The sequence below is a fragment of the Nothoprocta perdicaria genome, unplaced genomic scaffold (assembly GCF_003342845.1).
Source record: "Nothoprocta perdicaria isolate Ctin4 unplaced genomic scaffold, notPer1 scaffold_334, whole genome shotgun sequence".
NCBI classification, from domain to species: domain Eukaryota; kingdom Metazoa; phylum Chordata; class Aves; order Tinamiformes; family Tinamidae; genus Nothoprocta; species Nothoprocta perdicaria.
Window position 1 is genome coordinate 501289 of NW_020455571.1, and position 19919 is coordinate 521207.

Sequence of the window (19919 nt, forward strand, 5' to 3'; positions counted from 1 at the left end):
CTGTGTCCATCCGTGGGCATCAGGCAGTTCCTTGGAAGCTGAGAGTTGAAGTTCTGTCTAGGAGGTTTCTTATGTAGAAATAYAGAGATGATGAGTAATCAGCAGTGAGCCTGAGATAGATATTTGGTAAAGCAAGCTGTATCCTCCCCTATTGAACAACATTGCATTGGTGGAAATATGCCAGAGTCTTGAGCTGAAGTGAGTCTTGTGATGGCCTCTCGAGCTCTCCCACAAGGCATGTGGTGTGGCTGAACTGGCAAGACCACTGTTCTTTCCAATAGTTTTTGCACAGAAGGAAAACTAATGCTCCTCAGACCAGAGATACTCACTGTCCTACAAGCTGCTGCTGTTCTGTCGCCCTCAGGTCAAGATTGAGAAGGAGAAGGTGTATATCCGAGCAAGCAAGCAGGTGAGAGTCAGAGCTGCCACGGGTTTCCCAAACACAAGGCCTGTGAGTTTTTCTGGGTGCATGCTGGGGGACGCTGGACCCTTTAGCAGGGGTACTAAACAGAAGGATGTGAGAACATCCAAAATGGGCAAACCTAACRTCCACCTAGCCCAGTATATTGTCTAGACAACGACCAAAAGCTCATACTGAGGCAAGAGAACAGGGTGGTCACATGTGATGTTCTTTCCCCTCCTAGCCTCCAAACACTGTCGCTCTGCAGCGCCTGAGCTGTTGGTGGTATTTGTGAGTTCGGGAAGTTTTAGTGGAGAATTCTTCCATGAACTTGTCCTATCTTCCCTTGAGCCTGTAGCAACTTCTAGCTTAATTAGCCCATGGAAACAAGCCTCTCTCACCAGCCTTTGGGCCAGGTCTGCTGGGTGCAGACYAGAGGTGACAGAGGTCATCTCTACCCCTCCTGAGCACACACTACAGCTCTGTGTGCTCTAAAGGAAACTGGGGTGGTGACAGGTGATCCAGAATGAAGTGCAGTCAGGCCAGTGTCCTCATCTCCCTTTATATAAAGAGTCTAGTTCTGATTTACATTTTCATTTACGTGTGTGTAAATCTATCAGCTTAAACCTATGGCCTAATCTGATGCACAACATCAGCTATGGGGTTAGATCCAGAGATGTGTCTTGCACTTGCWCTTCTGTCCCAGTTGATACTGGTGAATAGTGGGATGAGGTATGCTGGATGAGTCCATAATTTTGCCTTACATACGCTTCTTTGAATATCAAAGATATACCAGCTCTGCTCAGGTGAAGGATAAATAAAGTTCCTGATGGGACTTCTGCACTTTCATTTTCCCCGTTGATTGGAGAACTGCACAGTGACATACCTGTGCTGCTTTTCTTGTGTTCTTTCCCAGTGCTTTGTCCCTGGATGAATTTGCAGAAGACAGTGGATTTAGTTTTCTTTTGTGCTGAGGAAGGGGATAGGACACTGAGTCATGAAAAAAATATTTGACTGAGCATGGAGATCTCCTTGGGCAGCAAGGATTTGGTTGTTCTTTTCTACCCAAGCTCTTTTATACCAGCACTGGTAGTCGTCCCCATTCCTACCTCGCTACAGAAGAAAGTTGTGAATGGATAATGACTGTTCTCACTGATCATGGCACAGGCTCTTCAGACACAGAGGAGGACAAAGATGATGGCGAAGTGCATCTCCTTGAGCAACTATAACCTGAGCAGTACCAATGTGCTGATCATCGGTGCAGGTATTGGGTGGTGTGTGCTGAAAGACCAGTGTGTGTCCCTCTCTCACCGAGGTTGTGCAGAGAACGTGGTGTCTGTCCTGGTATCTGCGTGCCATTCACTTTCTCCCATCCTGGCCTGGCTTAAGCAAAAGATGAGACCAGGGCAAATTCCTGGGGCTTTTTTACCTGGACACTGATAGACCTTTGAAGATGTCCCTGTGCTSCTGGCCTATGGAGCTTTGTACTTCCTTGGCAGAGCCCTTCATGATGGGTGCAGTTAACTGTTCTATCTACACACTCTCTAGATACATGACTCACCCCCCGATKTCTCCAATTGCTGCATTTAAATCCCTCTCAAATGTGAATGTGAACAGGGTTTGCCTTTTGGAGCCTGAACACCTCTCTAATCCCATCACAGCTGTCTACTCCAAAGCTCTCACTTCAGGCTGCTTATCTCAAGATYACTTCTTCCATCTTCCCMGTAAACAACAAATCCCTGAAAGGARTAGCACAGTTGCCAGGCCTTCTTTTTGTCTAGCCCTTCTTCCAGCTGCTTTTGAAATTGCAGTTACACTGTCCCAATGCACCGTTAATAAAACTTCTTCTTTCACCACTTCAGTGCAATCCAAGTTTACGAAGCTGGAGGACTAGGCTTTGGGAGCGTCTGTCTGCTGTATTCCTTGGAGGATCTCTGTCCTTCTCCCCTACTGAGAGCTTGTACAACCGATATTGTGCTTATATCAGCTCTGGAGTTTGCATTTAACAAGTACTATGCAAAGCAATGAGAAGTTGTTAATAGTGGAAATATTTCTGAGATTGCTGAGCCTTTCGTGGCAGGGAGAGGTGGCTAAATGAGAGCAGCCATCAGAATCTTAAGCAAAGTTACCCAAAAGATAATGTTAACAGTAACTGAAAGAGTTTTCTCAAGCTTGAACAGCTAAATTTTCAGCTCTTTGAAAGAGCAGTATTTAATTCTGGTCACACCATGAAAGCAGATTTCAAACCTGGGTGCGTGAGGAAGAAGTGATGAGAACAGAGGGAGCTGTGACCATGCCCAGAAGAGCTGARTGCAAACAACAGCTCGCTGGTGTAGGTTGCTATCARTTGCCATCAAAAGCTATCAATTRCATCACTGCAGTACTTGATTCAGAAATGTCCCCTTCCATTATCTGTGTCAAAATCCACTTGGATTCGGATGAGGTCTTTACTGTCAAAAATTTGAATGGGCAAGAGGGGTTCATTAGTGATTCAATACTGAAATCAGTTCAGAGTAAGTCCCTGCTCAGTCTGTTCTCCAGGCAAATGCACAAGACAAACAGCCCGTTTTCTCTTCTCTCACCATTCCTTGATTTCAGCAGTAGGAGCAAGTTGTTGACAAACCAAAACGGGAGAGAGTGTCCAACTTCATCTTCTCTTTGTTGGTATTACCAGAACTGTGGCTCTTTAAATCTTTGATGTTGAACAAGGCTTTGTAGGCTGAAAAGAGACTAACTTGGCCCTTTATATCTCATCTGTTTGGCCAGGTAAGAAAGGCTGTGCCACATCAGGCTGCTTGGTTGCAGATGGGATGGCAACCTCTCAGGTAGCCACTTAGTTGAATGGCACCTTCACACCTCTGTTTCACACCTCTCCTTCATAGAGCAGTGTTAGAGATCAGGCTCGCATCTCACCTTTTTTGCTGTGTTTAATGACAACCTCTCTTCCACTGGCAAGCAATTGCATACAAAATCTTCTGTAGGAAAGTGTGTGATCAGCACAGCCTGCATGAAGGCTGTGGTGGAAGGTCTGGGCCCATTTTAGTGATAGTAAAATATGTAAAAGGGAAGCTATCAAGAGTCACCTGCTTGCCCTTTGCCACTGAGGCTGTTGGAGAAGTTTGTGCTCTGGTATTTGGCTCATCAGGGACTTGGTCAACAAATGATTCTGGAAAAAAAAATACTGGAAGAACTAGGGACCGTTTTGTTTGGTGTCTTGGTTCTGCCACATTGTAGAGATGTGGCTTTATGTTCAAGCTGAGGGACAAGGACTGCTAAGGTGCAGAGGAAAAGGCTATAGGTGAATGACTCTTTTCAAGCAAGAGTAATGTAATAGTTTGAGCATCTACTGAAGAAGTCCCATAGATGATTAATGTAACATTTGCATGGACAGAGGATTCCTCTCCTGCCTTGAACATGGAKATACAGTCTCAAGGGCTGCGTCCCTTCTTTAGAAGCAGCCATGTGCCACTGACTTAGGAAGCACCATAAAGAAAGGTCAGAACTTACAGAAGCAGTGATTTTTGAATCAGCCTCTCTGTGGGATGCTAGATATAAGGGACAAAGGATTCAGACCCATGGACGTACAGGACAAAGGTCCACCAAACCTGCTGACTCTAGTCCTCTGCAGGTGCAGTTCCGTATCTTATATTTTTCTAAGCTATCAAGCTCTGTTTCAGACCCAGAATGACATTTTTCACTTCCTGTCACCCAACTGTGTCAGGATTGTTGTTCTTGGCACTTAAGTATTTTTGTCTGTCAAATACAACATACACTGGTCTTCTCCTAGGTGCTGCTGGATTAGTCTGTGCAGAGACCTTGCGCCAGGAGGGTTTCTCGGACAGGATTGTAATGTGCACGATGGACAGACACTTGCCCTACGACAGACCGAAGCTCAGCAAGGTTGGTAGCACCTTGAGTGTGTCACTTTCCTCCTGATTTTTAAAATTTGACCTAGGACCTTATGCAGCCATTATTCGTTGGACCAACATGTTTCTTCTTCTTCATTCATTCCACCTCTTTTCCCTTGAATGTTCTGTTAGTGACTGAAAGATGAAGCTCCAGAGAGGAATTGTACAAATTCTTAACGAAGAGCTCACCGAGGACAGAAACAAGGACATTTTGCAAGGTCCAATATCAGCTAGCTCAGACATCTCATGCCTGGATGGATGAGTTGACTTCTCTTATGTTTCTAGAAAAAACAATTCTAGGGCAGTGTAATGGGGCTTGTAAAACTTGGTTTCKTAAGCAAAAAGAAAAGTATTGTCTAGCCGAGTTTTTATTAGAGTATGGTTCTTGCTGTCCAGTGTTGCTCCAAGTGTTCACRCTATTGATTATCATCATATCTTGATTGCATTATATGGGTTTCTCCAGCATACATCCCTTTTTGTGTGCCAATTTGCAGAGACAGAATGATCTTCTAATACCATTTTCATTACTGCCTTCTGGACCTGACCCGATATCAGACAGTAACTCATGTTGAACAGCAGCATTTGGTTTTGAAGTGTAGAGGTAACATAAGAAGAGGTAGTGTGGGTATTCCCCCTTAAGGCAGGGATGCTTCTCTGTRGACCAGTACTCTACAACTAGAGCATTTAACTCTGCTTCAAGCCCCAAGGCAAAGGGACTGTCAAAGGAATGCAAATATGCACATGGCTTTTTGAAAGCATTCAAGCCATTGAGATATGCTTGAGGTGAAGAACAGCAGAATCAATCAGAATTGAGGGTTCACCAAAGTTGTGCAGGTGAGCCCTGAGAAGGCTGCAGTCATGGTCCCAGCCAGGCAACTCTCTGAAACTCTCTTAAACAGTAAAAACATCTCACACAACAAGTAAATAACTTGTTAAACCCCTCACTAAATACCTCAGGCTGCAGTTGCTTCTGGAAGGTGTGTAAAGTCTACTTAAAAAAATTGTAGGTATTTCTAGAATAGAAAAAAAGAGTATATTTTTCTTAATTCTGTTGTGAGCGGGACTAACCCTAGAAAGGGTCAGGAAAAGGGGAATGCATAAAACTGCAGCCAGTGGACTTCTCGTCTTGCAGCATTGCCCTTCCTCTGCCTTGCTGAACATCTGCTGTCAGTTCATYCCAAGGTCCCTCAGGACTGTGTTCCTCCTCCAGCCCTTTGGACCATGACCTGCTCCCCAGCACGCCGACTTCTTTGCTGCTGTTGCTGGAGCAGTGGAATGCAGTGAAACTCGTATGAGTTGTGTATTGCTGTGTTCTGCCCTTGCTGCACACCAGCACGGGAACCACCGCTCCAAAGGGTTGAAAGTTCCTCTCTTGCTAAACATTGGGTGTTGAAGGAATTTGCAGTAAAACCTCTGTAATCTTGCACCMACTAAAATCTGCCTCAGGACCTAAGAGACTGCCCTCTTCAGTGTTATCTGAAGTTACATGAAGTGCATGCACTGTTGTGCCTCCCACTCCCCTAGTCCCTGACCGAGCCATCTCCAGGGATAAGGARCTAGCACTTCAGCCCCTGGTTCCAAGGGAAGTTGGGGCCACATGGTGAAACCCTTGATACCTGCAGCTCTGGTCTTTCATGGACCACCCCAAATCTCATRTCTGGGTGGGTAGATGATCCTGCTGAAAGCCCTGTGAAATGTTGCTTCTCTMTATATATCTATATATGAGTGCTACAGTTATTCAGTAGCACTCACTCTGCTTTAGCTGGTCAGTGCCACTGCTGCACTGAGTTATCAGAAAAGCAGCTGGACCCAGTGGTTCGTGAGGACTTTTATTTCAATCAGCTTTGATTCTAGTCTCTATAAAGCAAATCTCTTAACAGCTGCTGCTCGGACTGATTTCAAGGCTATTGCTAGCATGTGTTGGTAACATGCATTTCACCACTCTCCTTTTCACCTGTTCATGGGCAAACTGCTTTTTCTGCAGTCGATGGATTCCCACCCGGAGCAGATTGCCCTGCGCCCTAAAGAGTTCTTCTGCACGTATGACATYGAAGTCTTGACTGAAATGCAGGTAAGGAGAGCAGCATTCCTATGGGACAACCTTCACAGTGTGCCTGCAGACTGTGTGTTGCCGTGCCTGCAGAATGTTTTGCAAGTTCTAACACAGAAAGACGTGGTGTTTGGAAAATGTAGCAGCTGCCCATGTTCTCGGTGTACTGATTGCTGTTGTGGAAATGTTATATGCCTCCCTGAGTTCCTCTTCTCACTTATGCTAAGGAGCTTATGTTGCTTAAGGTAGTTCAAAACCACAAACACAATTGGAYGTTGGCAGGAAGAACATCCTATGTAAACTCCGCTGTGATGGTGACTTCTCACCTGCCATTCACTGAGTGTTCGCGTGTGGGTTTGGCTTGACCAGCTCGCCTCTTATCCAGATAACTGTGTTCAAACACCTCTTCCTATTATTTTCCTTATACTAGGAGTTCTTCAAAAATTYGTGGCCCCTAAAGATGAGTTAGATGAACCCAATGTGTTGTGTCTGTTTTGGGCTCATATTGCTATTGTTAATAGTGGTGTGCAAGGCAGATACACAGAGAGTGTCTCCTGCTGCTTCAATCCCACTTTGCAGGGGTGATGCAAGGAGGTAAAAGGAGATAAAAGGTACAGATAGTGCCACAGAAAGCTCACATTTCAGTTCCCACCTGGCAGTCAAGTCAGCAATTCCTGTTGGTCACTCCATGCTGTTCAAGGCAAAGATCTGTCAGTGTTTTGCAGTATGCCTGATAAGCCTTGTACTCCTCAGYTCTAAAGCAGAGTTTGGCTGTGGGACCCTCTGAGATGTCCCATCGTCTCTGCTCAGCCCTAGGGATTCAGCTTGTGGCAAAGTGCAATCAAAGTTCATGCCCTACTTACTTGAATAGCTGCCTCAAATGTTGAGTTGTCCTGCTGCAGGAAGCAGCCCTACTCCTGGATGGACTTAAATGCAAGTGTCCTGTCAGAYGGAGGCTGCCGTTGCACAAAGTCCTGCCATGTCCTGATGAGACTTTCTTGGGTCCATAGCCARTTGGAATCAGCATCTCATCATTGTAGCTGCCACCACGAGGGCAGATGTGCCAGGAGATGGACACGTTCTTGCAACACCAGTCAGGGAAAACACCAGTTTTCACTTCAAGAACAGTCAGTCCTCGTCCTTTGTAAACACTTGGCTTTGTCAACCTGATGTCAGGGAGAGGCAGAGTAGGAGGAGGAAGGCTTGCTTAGAAGGTCTGGAACTAGCCTGAAAGAGGGGCACCWTGAGCACCTGCCCCACAGCTGGCCAAGGTGTGTCATTCTGGGTGCCTCGAGAGAAATGTTGACAGGAGGGCAGATGACAGGTTTGTCCTTGTCCTTACCATAAAAAGTAAATGAGTGGGAACAGAGCAGCATGTGTGGTAGGAGGCATGAGGCTGATCATTGGCATGTGTCCCTCCTGATTTGGGACATTTGGGTGCCGTAGGAAAGGAAGTCTCCATGGGCAAGAAGGAGGAATGATGGCTTAGGGAGTGTGACTCTCAGTGTGCCCATTTGCAATGCAGGCAGAGGGACAGASTTTCCAGGCTTTAGAAGATGCTAATTACCCCCTGATTTTCATTAATAAGAAAGCAATTCAAATTAGAAAATAAAAATGAAGTATTTGCATGCATTTCCCTGATTAGCRAGCCAGGGTATAGAAGCCAAGAGGAGGAACTTGGAGTGCTCTGAGGTGGGCCCTGTCATACCTACAGTGCCCATGGAAGTGGTCAACTTCTGGCTCAGTGTTCGGTATCACAATACACATCTCAGATTTCCACCCTTAACATTATTCAGAAATGATTTCAGGTTGCAGCTGTGGATATCAAGAACAAGACAGCAGTGTTCAAGGATGGATTTAAGATGGAGTATAACAAACTGCTGATAGCCACCGGAAACACGTAAGCTACAAGAAAACCTTTTAAAGATCCTGAGAAACTGTTTGATCTTAGAAAGCAAAGAGCTTGTGCCTGGGGATGAGGGATCAAACCTAGTGACTGATTCTGGAGCAGGAACCTTTTTTTTGCAAGAATCTTTGCAGAAAAAGCAAGGACTTTRTGGATATGTCTGCATGGCTGTGCTGGATATATTTGCTCAGCCAAGGCTGAAAATCCTTTGCATCATCCAAGAGTCACCCAGAAAGGAGGTAACCAGCACAAGGGGCTGGCTGAGTCTGGAAGGTTTCATGATCGGTGTGAAGGTCAAAATAGTGTTAACAAAAATTGCCTACGGGAGCAGTTGGGGTTTATGTCTTCCCTGATCCTCAAGAAAGTGATAGAAATAAATCCCCAAAGTAGAATAATTAGCTAGCAAGCTCCCTAATGCTGTTTCCCCTAGGGACTGGCTAGGGACTCTGAAAAGGACCCAAGGAAAATTCCCACTGAGACCTTTCAGAATGCAAGGAGGAATGATGGATGTGCCCTCAAAGCCTGTTTAGAATATGGGGAGAGGAAAATTGATGCCCAGAACCTTGAGTATATTTTCTTATAACAAAAACCTCCATAATTAAGATATCCTGAATATTTTTAGCAGTCATTTTTGGCATATTGTTGTTCTTTTTGCCTCTCAATAGTAAACAATGCTGAAAGTCAAATAATACATCTGCCCTAATCTCCATCTTTAATTTTGGCATGAAATGAAATTTTTCTGTGAAAATCAGATCTTGATGCTCCTCTCTTGCACTCACTTAGATGTTGCTGTTACTGCAACACAACAGAATCTGTTTGGTGAGAATTACTCATAAGGGTAATTTTCTTCACTCGTAAGAGTGAAGTTTTCAAGACTAAAACTTGATTTGCTCACAAAAAATAGCAGCAGCTTTTCAGGTAACTGTACACGTATCCCTGGCACAGAGTGCACGTCATGGTGTTTTTTGAGAAAAATATAAGTGAACAGAGAAGGAGGAGAAGTGTTTTAGCCATGGGGCAGTTTGCAGGGACAAGGTACTGTGTGTCTTCTGAAAACATGAGGGAAAAAAAAGAAAAAAGTCAAATGATTTGAACTCATTTAACCCTTCTGCCAGGAAATAGCTGCAAATATTACAAATGAAGCTATGACTTTCAGATAAAGCRGTTGAAGGGCAGGATTCCTGTCTCYTAAGATGGAGTGTTAGGTTGTCTACCCTGCTTTGCACAAGCTGCTGCTGCTGCTTCTAGTGTTATAAGTGTTTCCTTTTCAGTTCAACCAGGCAGCTAATCTTTGAGATTAGCATCATTCCTGCTCTCTTGGAAATGACTGGTTGGTTTGTTARTTTCTTTTTAATAGGGGTTTTGTCAAAATTGCCATTTTAATGGGAAAATGTTGGCATTGGTGACATCTCCCGATCTTCTTTAATGAAAACACTCATATCAGTTCCTCTCTGAATATTACATTTTCACAGAAAATATCAAATGTTTTGGCTACAACTGAGCGTTTCTACAGCAATGCCTTTGAACCTGACTACCGTTTGAGTGTTTCCCCTATTTCGGTTTTTGCAACTAAATCTCACTTGAGTCCAACTCTTGAGCAGCTCTGCCTCGGAGAAGGCTGCTGCTGAGAGCAGATCCGGAGCACGGAGCCAGTTACCCCTGGGCTTGCCTGCCTCTTTCCTGGCATCCCTCTGGTCTCTACGAAGCAGCAGCCCCGTCTTGTCGGTCCCTCGGAGCTGTGGAGCCCAGATGGGTTGCTTTAATGCTCAGAGCAGCCCCTCTGTGTCGTTCAGATCAGGTAACGCACCCTGAGAGCATGAACCCCACTCGTGTCATCCTGACAGGCACCGTAACGGTCGTGCTGGAGGACAGGAGCTCTCCAGCCCATGCCTGGCCATGGCTGCAGGAGAGGTAACACACAGGGACACTAAGACTGGCTTCTCCAGACTTATTGTGTTCCTCAAAATGTTTTCCCCAAGGTCATTGCTGCAAAGAGATGCAAATAACTGAGCAGTCCTTCGGAATGCCTGGTGCTGCTTCCTTTTGGGAACTGCTGCCTGAATTAATTAGATGCAATGTGCAGAAGCCTGGGACAGCCCTGCGAGATGATCAGAGCAGGTCCCCTGTTACACAACACGTCAGCAGCAGCCATCACAGCGTCACRTGCTTCAAGGCTCCTGCCTGGGGATGTGGACTGCTGCAGCAGAATGCTGTGTCTGCCAGCTACCTAATAGGATTCAAAAGCGGACTAAAACCTTTAGAAATACTCTCAAAGTCCTTATGCACAAGCTCCAGCAATGCTGGGTGAATGTTCTTAGGGGAACCAAAATTATTGAGGCGTTTTCTTTCAGATGCAACTTGGGGGTGGAGGGACTGGTTATTAAAAGATACATAAGTACCAGTAAATGCATGGGAAGGACAAGATGACAATATTACAGTGGCAGTGAATATTATAGCTAAGTGACTCAAGGAATGCAGAGTGGAATCTGCATCTTCAGAGGCCTAAATATATGTATATATGCAAACGTATATATGCATATACATGTGTGTGTATATATATATATGTCTTTGAAAATCTGGAAGACAGAGGGAAAAAAAAGATCCTTGAACGAGCCCAACCTCAGACCAGCATCTGGTCCCCAAGAGGAGCATCCCACCCTTTGGCCATGGCCCTTGTGCACAGCTGGCTGTGGCTCAGCAGAGGCAGGGGCTGCTGTGCTGAACTTGCTGCACTGGTTGGCTCAAGGAAGGGGTTTRGGTAAGGGAAATGGGTGCTGAACTTAGTTTCCTTTAATTTGTGGGTGCATTTTTTCTTTTTTGTTGTCTTTTTGGTTCACTTTTTTTCAGGCCAAAGTCTCTCAGTTGTAAAGGCAAAGAAGTGGAAAACGTGTTTAACATCCGAACTCCAGAAGATGCCAACCGCGTGGTGAAACTTGCCACTAGCAAGAACGTAGTTATAGTGGGAGCCTCCTTCCTCGGTGAGCTCTCCTTTTGCCTTGATTCTGCCTGCATCCCAGATGGGTCCTTCAGAYGTGGCTCTTTTTTCAGACTTGTCAGGATAGTTTTCCTTATAGTCGCATAGTTAGCAGAGTTCGAAGCTTTACCTAAACCTTCAGCCGGTTCCTGTCCCTCTACTTCAAACTGCAGGGTGGGAACCACCTTCCCTGGTGTAGCAGAGCAGAAGGTAGACGTGTAGCCTGAGCTGGGCTTTGTTCTCTACCATAAGGGTATTGCAATTTTCCCCAGCACCCTTCGCAGTTTGGCATTGCCCTGTTTGAAGTTGCCACCTCAAAGCTGCGCACAGCGAGTGAGCTTGGTTTCTCTTCACTCTAATTACACTCTAGCTGTCCAAATAGAGCAAGTCCAGCTTCTCAGGCCAAGAGAGAGCAAAGGGATGTTCTCCCATTACCAGCTGTGTCCCTCAGCAGTCCTGGGCCAGTGCTGGGAGAGGCACCCATAGCCACTTGGACATACTTCTGTTTCCCAGGGATGGAAGTGGCCGCCTATCTCACAGAGCGGGCCCATTCCGTGTCCGTGGTGGAGCTGGAGGAAGTTCCCTTCAAGAAGTTCTTTGGGGAGAGGGTTGGCCGTGCTGTCATGAAGGTGACTTTGCATTCCTGTACCAGGGATGGTTCTGATGATAGATGAGAGACTGTGTGGTTTGTGCATGTTTGATTTATTGCGTTTGTGGATGTGCTTATTTGATGAGTTGATTTGTTAATGAAGCTGTGAAGGTGCTCCACAGTAATTATCACTAGAAAGMAGGATAGTCTGTGTCTTCCCTCTTGTGGCCTGCTTGCTGTAAACAAACTCCTCCTTTCTGTGTGGGACAGAGGTGCATGAAAAGCCTCTTCCCAGTGTGAGTGGAAGTGAATCCAAAGGGTGGGAATAGCATTGCAGAGACGGGTAGCAGTTCAGAGACACCAAGTCAGGTCGTTTTGATCTGTGATGTCCTCTCCTCACCCAGATGTTTGAGAACAACAGGGTGAAGTTCTACATGCAGACGGAGGTGTCAGAGCTGCGGGAGCAGGAGGGCAAGGTATGGTCCTGGACGGAACTTGTGGCTGRGTGGGAGMGTGGAGGCTCCACGTTGTGCATCARCCTGTGCCACAAGCTGGGAGTGAAGATGGGCAGGAGGGGGTGAAGCAGAAGCTTTGCGTCCATAGTGGGTCTGCAGCAGGGAATGGGGCAAGCGGCCACATAGGCCAAAGACCAACACTGATGGTCTCCATGAGCTTGGCATCAGCGGGGCCAGACAGCGCAGCAATGCCAGGAGTCATTTGGAGGGAGGACGGAAGATTCCAGCTTAGCTGGCTGCTGCTAAGGATTTTTCCTCTTTTTTTTTGTCCCAAAAATAAATGTAATTTTCACCTCTCTCTCATAAAGCTGAAGGAGGTTGTCCTGAAGAGCGGGAAGGTTCTACGTGCCGATGTTTGTGTCGTCGGCATAGGTAAGGGGACCAGTGGGGCTGGGATGGGGAAGTGGGACACTAACTCCAGCTGGGACAGCACTGCTGGAACCTGCTTTACTTTGCCACCAAAACTGGTAGAGAATGAAAATATAAATAAATGAAGGTGGAGACTTGCCACTAATGGTTCATCCCCCATCTGTGGTCATTGAAATAAGCCAGTGGAGATGTGCTAGTCACCAGTTTCTGTGATATGATTGTATTTGTGTAGAAAGACCAAAAAATGCCTTCTTTTTTCTTTTTGGTTTTTTTTTCAAGAAAAAAAAATAATTTCAACTTCTTCTCTCTCTCTCTCTCTCTCTCTCTCTCTCTCTCTCTCTCTCTCTTTCTTTTCTTCTTTTTTTTTTTTAAAGGCCTCTCATATTGAAATTTTTGCATATTTCTCCCTTTTATTTTAATGCTGCCACTGCTTAGAATAAGTTAGTTTTCTCCTTTACACTCGGGGGAAAAAAAATCCCCTTTTCACTGTTACTTTGAAGAACAYTGCAAACTTTGGAAGAACCACTGAATAATACTACTGTTCTCTTCATATTCTTTTGTTGTTATTTTGTTCTGTTGTTATATTCTTTTTGTTCCAAAGCAGAAGGATTTTTGAAAGCTAAAGAAAAGAAATGCAAATGAAGAATGATGAGAAAAAGGAGAAGATTGTTGGAGAGGCCTTTGAAAACAAGGGGACTAATTTGATTTATTTTTTTCCAAAATGTCTAAGAAAGAATAATGGTTTTAAAATTACTCTTGAGCATTAGAGATATGTGRTGAGCAGATTATGCGGGCATAACTTCAAGAGCAGTAAGGTTCATTATCTGGGATGTGCAATCTGTAAATTAATGGATCCTAGAGCTTTGTTACCATTGCTCATTAGTCAGGTAATTATGCAGAGGACAGACCATGAATGAGACTCTCCAATGTCAGGAGCTGCAAACACCCCCAGTGTGGAGGCAGGGCAGTGGCAGGAAAGGCCATCTCAGGTACCCTCACAAGTTTAACCCTGGCCAACCTGGCAGGTCAAACCTTACTGTTCTTCTAGTAGCAGGAAAATAGGTATTTGGCCATAGTAGCTCTACCAGAAGTAAAAATTGTTCAATTAGCTGAACAAATCCATCCTCAATAGCACCTCCTTAGACCCAGAACAGCAATTGTGGAGGAACACCTTTGTAAAGGTGGGGCGATTATGGAGGAACACCTCACTTTTGTGAGGCTTGGAGGCAGCTCCTTGTCCTGCTGTAATCCATGCTGATGCAGGATGCAGTGCTGGGATTCTGAGGTATTGCTCACGCCATCCGCTTTGTCTTCTCCTGCAGGGGCAGTCCCAGCAACAGGGTTTCTCAAGCAGAGTGGCATCAACATTGACTCCAAAGGCTTCATTGTGGTCAACAAGGTGAGCTTGGTGGTGTGCCCGGAGCTGCAGGCAGCCTCCCCTTGGGGCCACGTGGTGGGTAGCACCCAACATGAGGACATGCAGGAGGAATTTTCCACTGCTCTTGTGGAGCCCAGTGCAGCAGGTGCCCCAGCGATGTGTCCTTCTCCTTCCCTCCTTCAGATGATGCAAACCAACATCCCAGGGGTCTTCGCCGCGGGTGATGCTGTCACCTTCCCCTTGGCCCTTCGGAATAATAAGAAAGTGAATGTCCCTCACTGGCAGATGGCCCATATGCATGGTAGGTGCTTTTCTGTCCCTTCAGGTTTACAGCAGCAAATTGCTTAGGGGCAAGAGCCTTTTCCAAACCTCCGGAAAATTTCAAGCCTCTTTAACAAGAGAAGGAAACATTTGAGAACAGGGAAACTGGGAATTTACACAGAACATCTTGTAATGTATATTTTATCCTGTCCATTTTCACCGTACTTGTCATACATCTCAATGTGCAGAGCCTTTGTGCCTTGGCTAACGATCATTTGGTAGAGACACACACRTGCTTTCCCCAGTGGCTGCCAGGGCTGGGGACCAGGAATGCCCGGAGTTGTGGGGATGACCAAGGCACCTGTTGCAGCTGATTCGAGACCTTTCTGCCCTCACAACAGCAAGCCTGGGGGCCCTGGTGTAGATGCCTGCCCTGGAGCATTCCAAGTCCCCAACACTGTGATGGTGGTAGCTTTTCTACAGGTGCTCTGGGTGCGAGTTTTGGAACCACACGTCCAAAGTTGATGTGCCCTTAGAACACACAACTCAGCTGAATACTGATTTAACTGTGCATTTATGACTAGAACAGCAAAACACTACATCACTMTCTATGAAGACGTCAAATAAGAGCTCATTCCCACAGCATTCTGCTTGTCATGCTGTTTCCTTATGTAGTGGCTCTTCATATGCCTAGTTGTCAACATTAATCTGGGGTAGCAATGACTCTGTGCCATAGTGGTTTCCATGCCTCCAAACAGGATTTATCCATCCCACTTTGTGGAGCCCAACAAGATGTAGGCTTGTCACCATTGCAAAAGCTAAGTTGAGATGGGCTTACAAAAAGCTGTTCTTGATAAAGCAGGTTTCTTGCAAACGAAGCTGGCAAGTCAGTAAGAGCTGTGCTCTGCTCCCCTAAGCCCAGTCTAAGCGAATGAGGCATACWACCTTTTCAGAGATGCTTATTGTGTTTCTTCTTTCTAGACCAAGCAAAAGATTTTGTTTTATATACATTGGGACAAGAGAAACTGATACCAAGGTGCCTGAACTGTTCTGAGTGTGCAGTGCAGACCATAGTGCTTGCTCAGAACTTCCTTGTTCATTCTCTTTATTCTGACTTTATCCAGGCAGGATAGCAGCTCTGAACATGCTGGCCCACGGCATGGAAATCAGCACAGTCCCTTATCTGTGGACTGCTATGTTTGGAAAGAGCATCCGATATGCAGGTAAGAGATTGGTAATGCGAGCTGTAAGAGCAAGTGGGATTTTGAACCAGAGAGGCCCTTACAGTCACTTGTGCTCTGAGAGCTCCTTCCCAAGGCTTCTCTGAGGAGCCAGTGCACCGTGTTTAGGATGAGATGTCTGAACAGCGCAGGGAACAGGAGCACAGGTGAACCTAGAAGCTGTAGAGGGGCTGGCTCTACTCAGACAGGGAGGGCAGTGAAGGTTAATCTTCATCTCTGGGAGAGTAGATAGGACTTGAACTGCAGTTGGGAGAGCTGGCTCCAAGTTAAATGCAGGGGCTGGCACAGGGACTTACCCGTGGCATCAGTGGGAAATGAAGGGGGTCTAGATTTGCCTGGGAGGGCCTTGGAGATGTTCCTCTGCTCTCACAATCCGCAGCAAGGGAAGAGGCCATTTAGAGCTGTAGTATGGACTAGGGTCTCCCAAAATGTGCTGCAGAGTTGCTGGAGATGTTGTCCTGGGATATAGGAGTCCCAGCTCTGTCTGCTGTGACCTCTCTGAGCCAGCCTTTGTCTCAAATCTATTTTCCTTGCTAACACTTAATGGTTTTGGTAACTTCTCTGACATTCACAAGCATGGATCAACTTTCCAATGCCTCTTGCTCCAGTCTTATCAAATGGCACAGAAAGACCTTGAAAAACATCCTTTATTTTTGTTTCACAAGGCCCAGTGTAGAAAAGAACTCTCCTTCCCCGAGTCCTGACTTCACTGGTCTGCCAGGATCCATCCCCTGTTGCTACCTGGAAAGCTGCTGGCCTGCCCCTTTCCTCCAAGCTTTGGAGGCCCCATAGCCAAGCAGGACAAGCAGAGCAGCATTTGCATTTAATGCCACGTTTCACCTTAGCAATTGCACAATATTTCATCCTAATGGCAAATGGGATGGAGCTCTGCTTTCTGCTTTTTGGTTCTTTGTATTTTGAGGGATGGGGAAGGTCACAGCTGGCCACATTTGTGTTCCTTAGTCCAAGGCAAAACATCCCAGCAAAAAAAAAAATGCAGAGCTGAGAAATCCTGGATCACTCCAGACCTCTAGATGGGAAACATTGCAAATGTCAGGGCAAAACCTGTTTCTTCCCATCCTAATCTCTTACGGAATGCAYGGTGACTTGTTCTTCACATAGTTTTGTATCAAACGTTTTTGGACAAGGGTTGAATCCGAAGCAGAGAACCCAGGCTCWTTTTCTTTGCACAGACTATGTCATAAACATATTTAGTTAGAACAAGATATTTGCCATGGAAATTTAGGCCTTTGCAATTTTCTTGTAATCTTGTGAATTGATCCCTTTTCCCTTTGTCCTGTGCTGAGTCTGAATCTATTGAAGGTTTTGTAGCCTAGTCTTTTCCCCTGGGGTTGCACTGAAGCAGACGGGGGTTTTACCTTATGGTGCCACACAAGGAAAGGAGGCAGGTGGTGAAGTGCGGGCTRAAAGGTCACAATCAGAACCTGCTATAGGAGCAGTCCATGTAATGAYGACTGTGGGACGACCGATGAGAGTGCAGACAAGCTCACCTGCTCTGTGTGTGCATGGGTGGGTGTAGGTGACACACACGCCTCATTTCTTGGCTTTCTGTCATTCAGGCCACGGAGAAGGATTCGATGATGTCGTCATTCAAGGAGATTTAGATGAACTGAAGTTTGTGGCGTTTTATACCAAGTAAGTTTTTCTCTCCTCCACGTCCCTAAATGCACATTCATCCGAATTTGTGCTGCTAGGTTGGAAAACGTTTCTGCTGGAGCTTCTTCCAGTCAGTCTGTCTCCATCCTCCGCTTAGCACCGTGCGGAGCGCTCCTCCCCATCCCCACGCTGACCCAACGCGGTGCTCGGTGCACGTGTGGGTGCACAGAAGAGGGTGCTGTGTGGCCTGGGGGAAAGCCCCATGCCCCCTCTCATGGGCTGTCTCAGCTCGTGCTCCCTGTTGTGGGAAATAATGGTGCTGCGCTTACAGGTGACAGCAATGATTTGAAGATGTGGTCCCCTACCACAAATTGTTAAAAGAGCTCCAGGAGAATATTTTAAATGCTTTTCATTCAGTTAATAACCATTAAATTATGTAATATTTGAATGCAAGGGGGAAAGGGAAATGGATAGATGGGAAAGGAAGTGCTAAGTGTAAAGGAAGTTAAACYGTTCTTTGGACATAGTATCTCTGCCAGATGCAGTCACATTGTTCATTTCTTGTCTGAAAGCAAATAATGGCATCTATTAAGCTGTTGTTTGTGATTCTCATCAAAGATTTCCTACCCAGCTGATCACTGTGTTAATGATTTGTGACTGGGGCTGGACTGTGAGGTCAGACATCACTTCTTTTTTATCTGTTTCTGGCTTAACAAATTGAACTCTGCAAACTCTTCTGTCTTTTCACAAGATACAAAGGCTAGCAAGAGTCCAGGAGCTTTTGTTACACATGTAGTGGAAAAAAAGATGCTACACATGTAGTGGAAAAAAGGTCTTTTATATTCTTTTCTTGTCTTTGTTCTGCTCTGCTCTGAAAGCAGGACCAAGGAACCTTCTAGTATCTGGAGTATGATGGGATTTTTTTCAAGTGCTTTCCAATATTAAAGATGATCAGAGTGAAATCAGGGAAGAAAGAGGAAGAGGTTTATGGTGCCTGGCATCAGTGGTTGGGCAAAAGCCAGTAGAAACATCAGGAAGGAAGGGGGGGTTTGTACCAAGACAGAAGCCTGCGGATGAGCGAGGTGATGCGGAGGGATATTTGCCTCTCCATGGACATAGCCATGAGGCTGGGATCCCCACCTGAGATTTTGAACTGCATAAGTGACATTTAGAAACGCAAAGCTGTTCCTCAGTGATATGAGGAGTCCGAGGAAGATTAAAAACCATTTTTAACAGTCTTGTTTTGGTAGTTTGCAGAGTTGCATTTGCTTTAGCTGTTCACAGCCCATGCCTGTCCCACATGTCCCCTCCTAAATTCTCTGCAGCCCTTGTGCTGCCGTCAGCTGCCTGCAGCAAATGCAGCATTATGGGGCTGGGCATGGGAGAGCTGCACTGGGCCACGTGCATTTCTAGCATAAAATCTTCTTAGAAGCATCTTCCTATTCTTCCTTTCCAGCAAAAGAGCAGAACAGATTTACACACTTGTCCCAATGCTAATTAGAGAGGAAGTATCAAGTCCTTTTAATTAAACATCTGCAGAGCCCTTTCAAAATGAGGGCTCTGAGCAACGTGGATAATTCTCAGCGTGCTGGGAGGAGCGGTGCCTCGCGTGGCCTGGGCTGCTCAACCCGGGAGGCCCCGGGTTGACGACGAGATTGTCACCGGGGTGAGAGGTGCCGGCGCGAGAGAGCGGCGTTCGCGGGAGACTCCCTGGCACCGGTGGGCAGGGGTCTGCGCCTAAGTGCTGTGTGTTGTTCTGCCACCCAGGAGGGCCTCCAGGAGATGGCTCTTCTATGATAGGATGACATCCTGCGTAGAGACCCTGAGGTAATGTTGGGAAGCGCTGGCTCTCGGGGACGGTGGCTGAGAACTCAGGTTGCCTTCTCTCCTGCTGCTTTGCRGTGGCAATCAAGGACCAATCTTTGCAGCTCTGAGAGGCAACTGGGATCATTTCTTCCTTTTCAATTTGGTGATAATTCTGCTGCTTCATCTTGAGGCTTTGGGACTGAGGATGCTATCCCTAACTGGCCATCTTCTGCTGTCTTCCTTGGCCACTGGGAAGGCCATACCCAAYTGGTGATTTGGAAGGGCCTCTTTTTCTTGTGATGTGTGCTGTCTCAGTCGCTGCATGAAATGCTTGTGGTTCTCATTCCTGGGCCCTGCTTTTAGCATTCAATTTCACAATAAAATTCTCTTTTTTTCCCCAGCATTTGAGGAAGAAAGCTGCTGACTATCCCCACTCAGAGTCAGCTGTGAGCTATTGAGGGATCAGCACTGCGCCATAGGCAAGGGGGTATGCAGGATAGAGTTATCCCCTTGCGCTGCTGAGGTCACTTCACCAGCTCAGAACCAATGTCACCCCAGTCCCTAAGACCTCAGAGATACTGTGAGACCCATGGATTGCTGTGGTTGCCTTCTTCACAGCTGCCCACTCCCATTGCATTTAGCCCTGCAGAGGAAGGGAGGACACTCTAGGCATGGTACTCATCCACAGTATTTCATCTTCCCTGGGCCAAGGGAAGATGGGCCAAGATTTCCATTTGCTCCAAATCTTCACGTTAGAAATGGTACCTCTTGATGTCTCTTTAAAGAAGTATCTCCCCCAAGCTTCTATCTGTCAGAAAAGATCTTCAAAAGCCATTGGTGATGTAGGATGTTCCTACTGATCGCTAGTCTGCAAGTTATTCCACAAAAAGACCACTTCATCTTTG

General features: G+C 46.1%; 1 protein-coding gene across 2 annotated transcripts in view; it reads left to right on the forward strand.

The window, feature by feature from the left end:
• Positions 1-19919, forward strand: part of AIFM3 (apoptosis inducing factor, mitochondria associated 3) — a 45191-nt gene that overhangs the window by 17344 nt on the left and 7928 nt on the right. For both annotated transcript variants that reach the window (XM_026043672.1, XM_026043673.1), the window contains exons 5-17: positions 365-409; positions 1568-1664; positions 4188-4300; positions 6293-6379; positions 8167-8258; positions 11112-11242; positions 11752-11867; positions 12232-12303; positions 12651-12714; positions 14034-14110; positions 14273-14390; positions 15475-15573; positions 17172-17247. In XM_026043672.1, the coding sequence (XP_025899457.1) occupies positions 365-409; positions 1568-1664; positions 4188-4300; positions 6293-6379; positions 8167-8258; positions 11112-11242; positions 11752-11867; positions 12232-12303; positions 12651-12714; positions 14034-14110; positions 14273-14390; positions 15475-15573; positions 17172-17247 (1187 nt within the window). The remainder of the gene's footprint in view (positions 1-364; positions 410-1567; positions 1665-4187; positions 4301-6292; positions 6380-8166; positions 8259-11111; positions 11243-11751; positions 11868-12231; positions 12304-12650; positions 12715-14033; positions 14111-14272; positions 14391-15474; positions 15574-17171; positions 17248-19919) is intronic.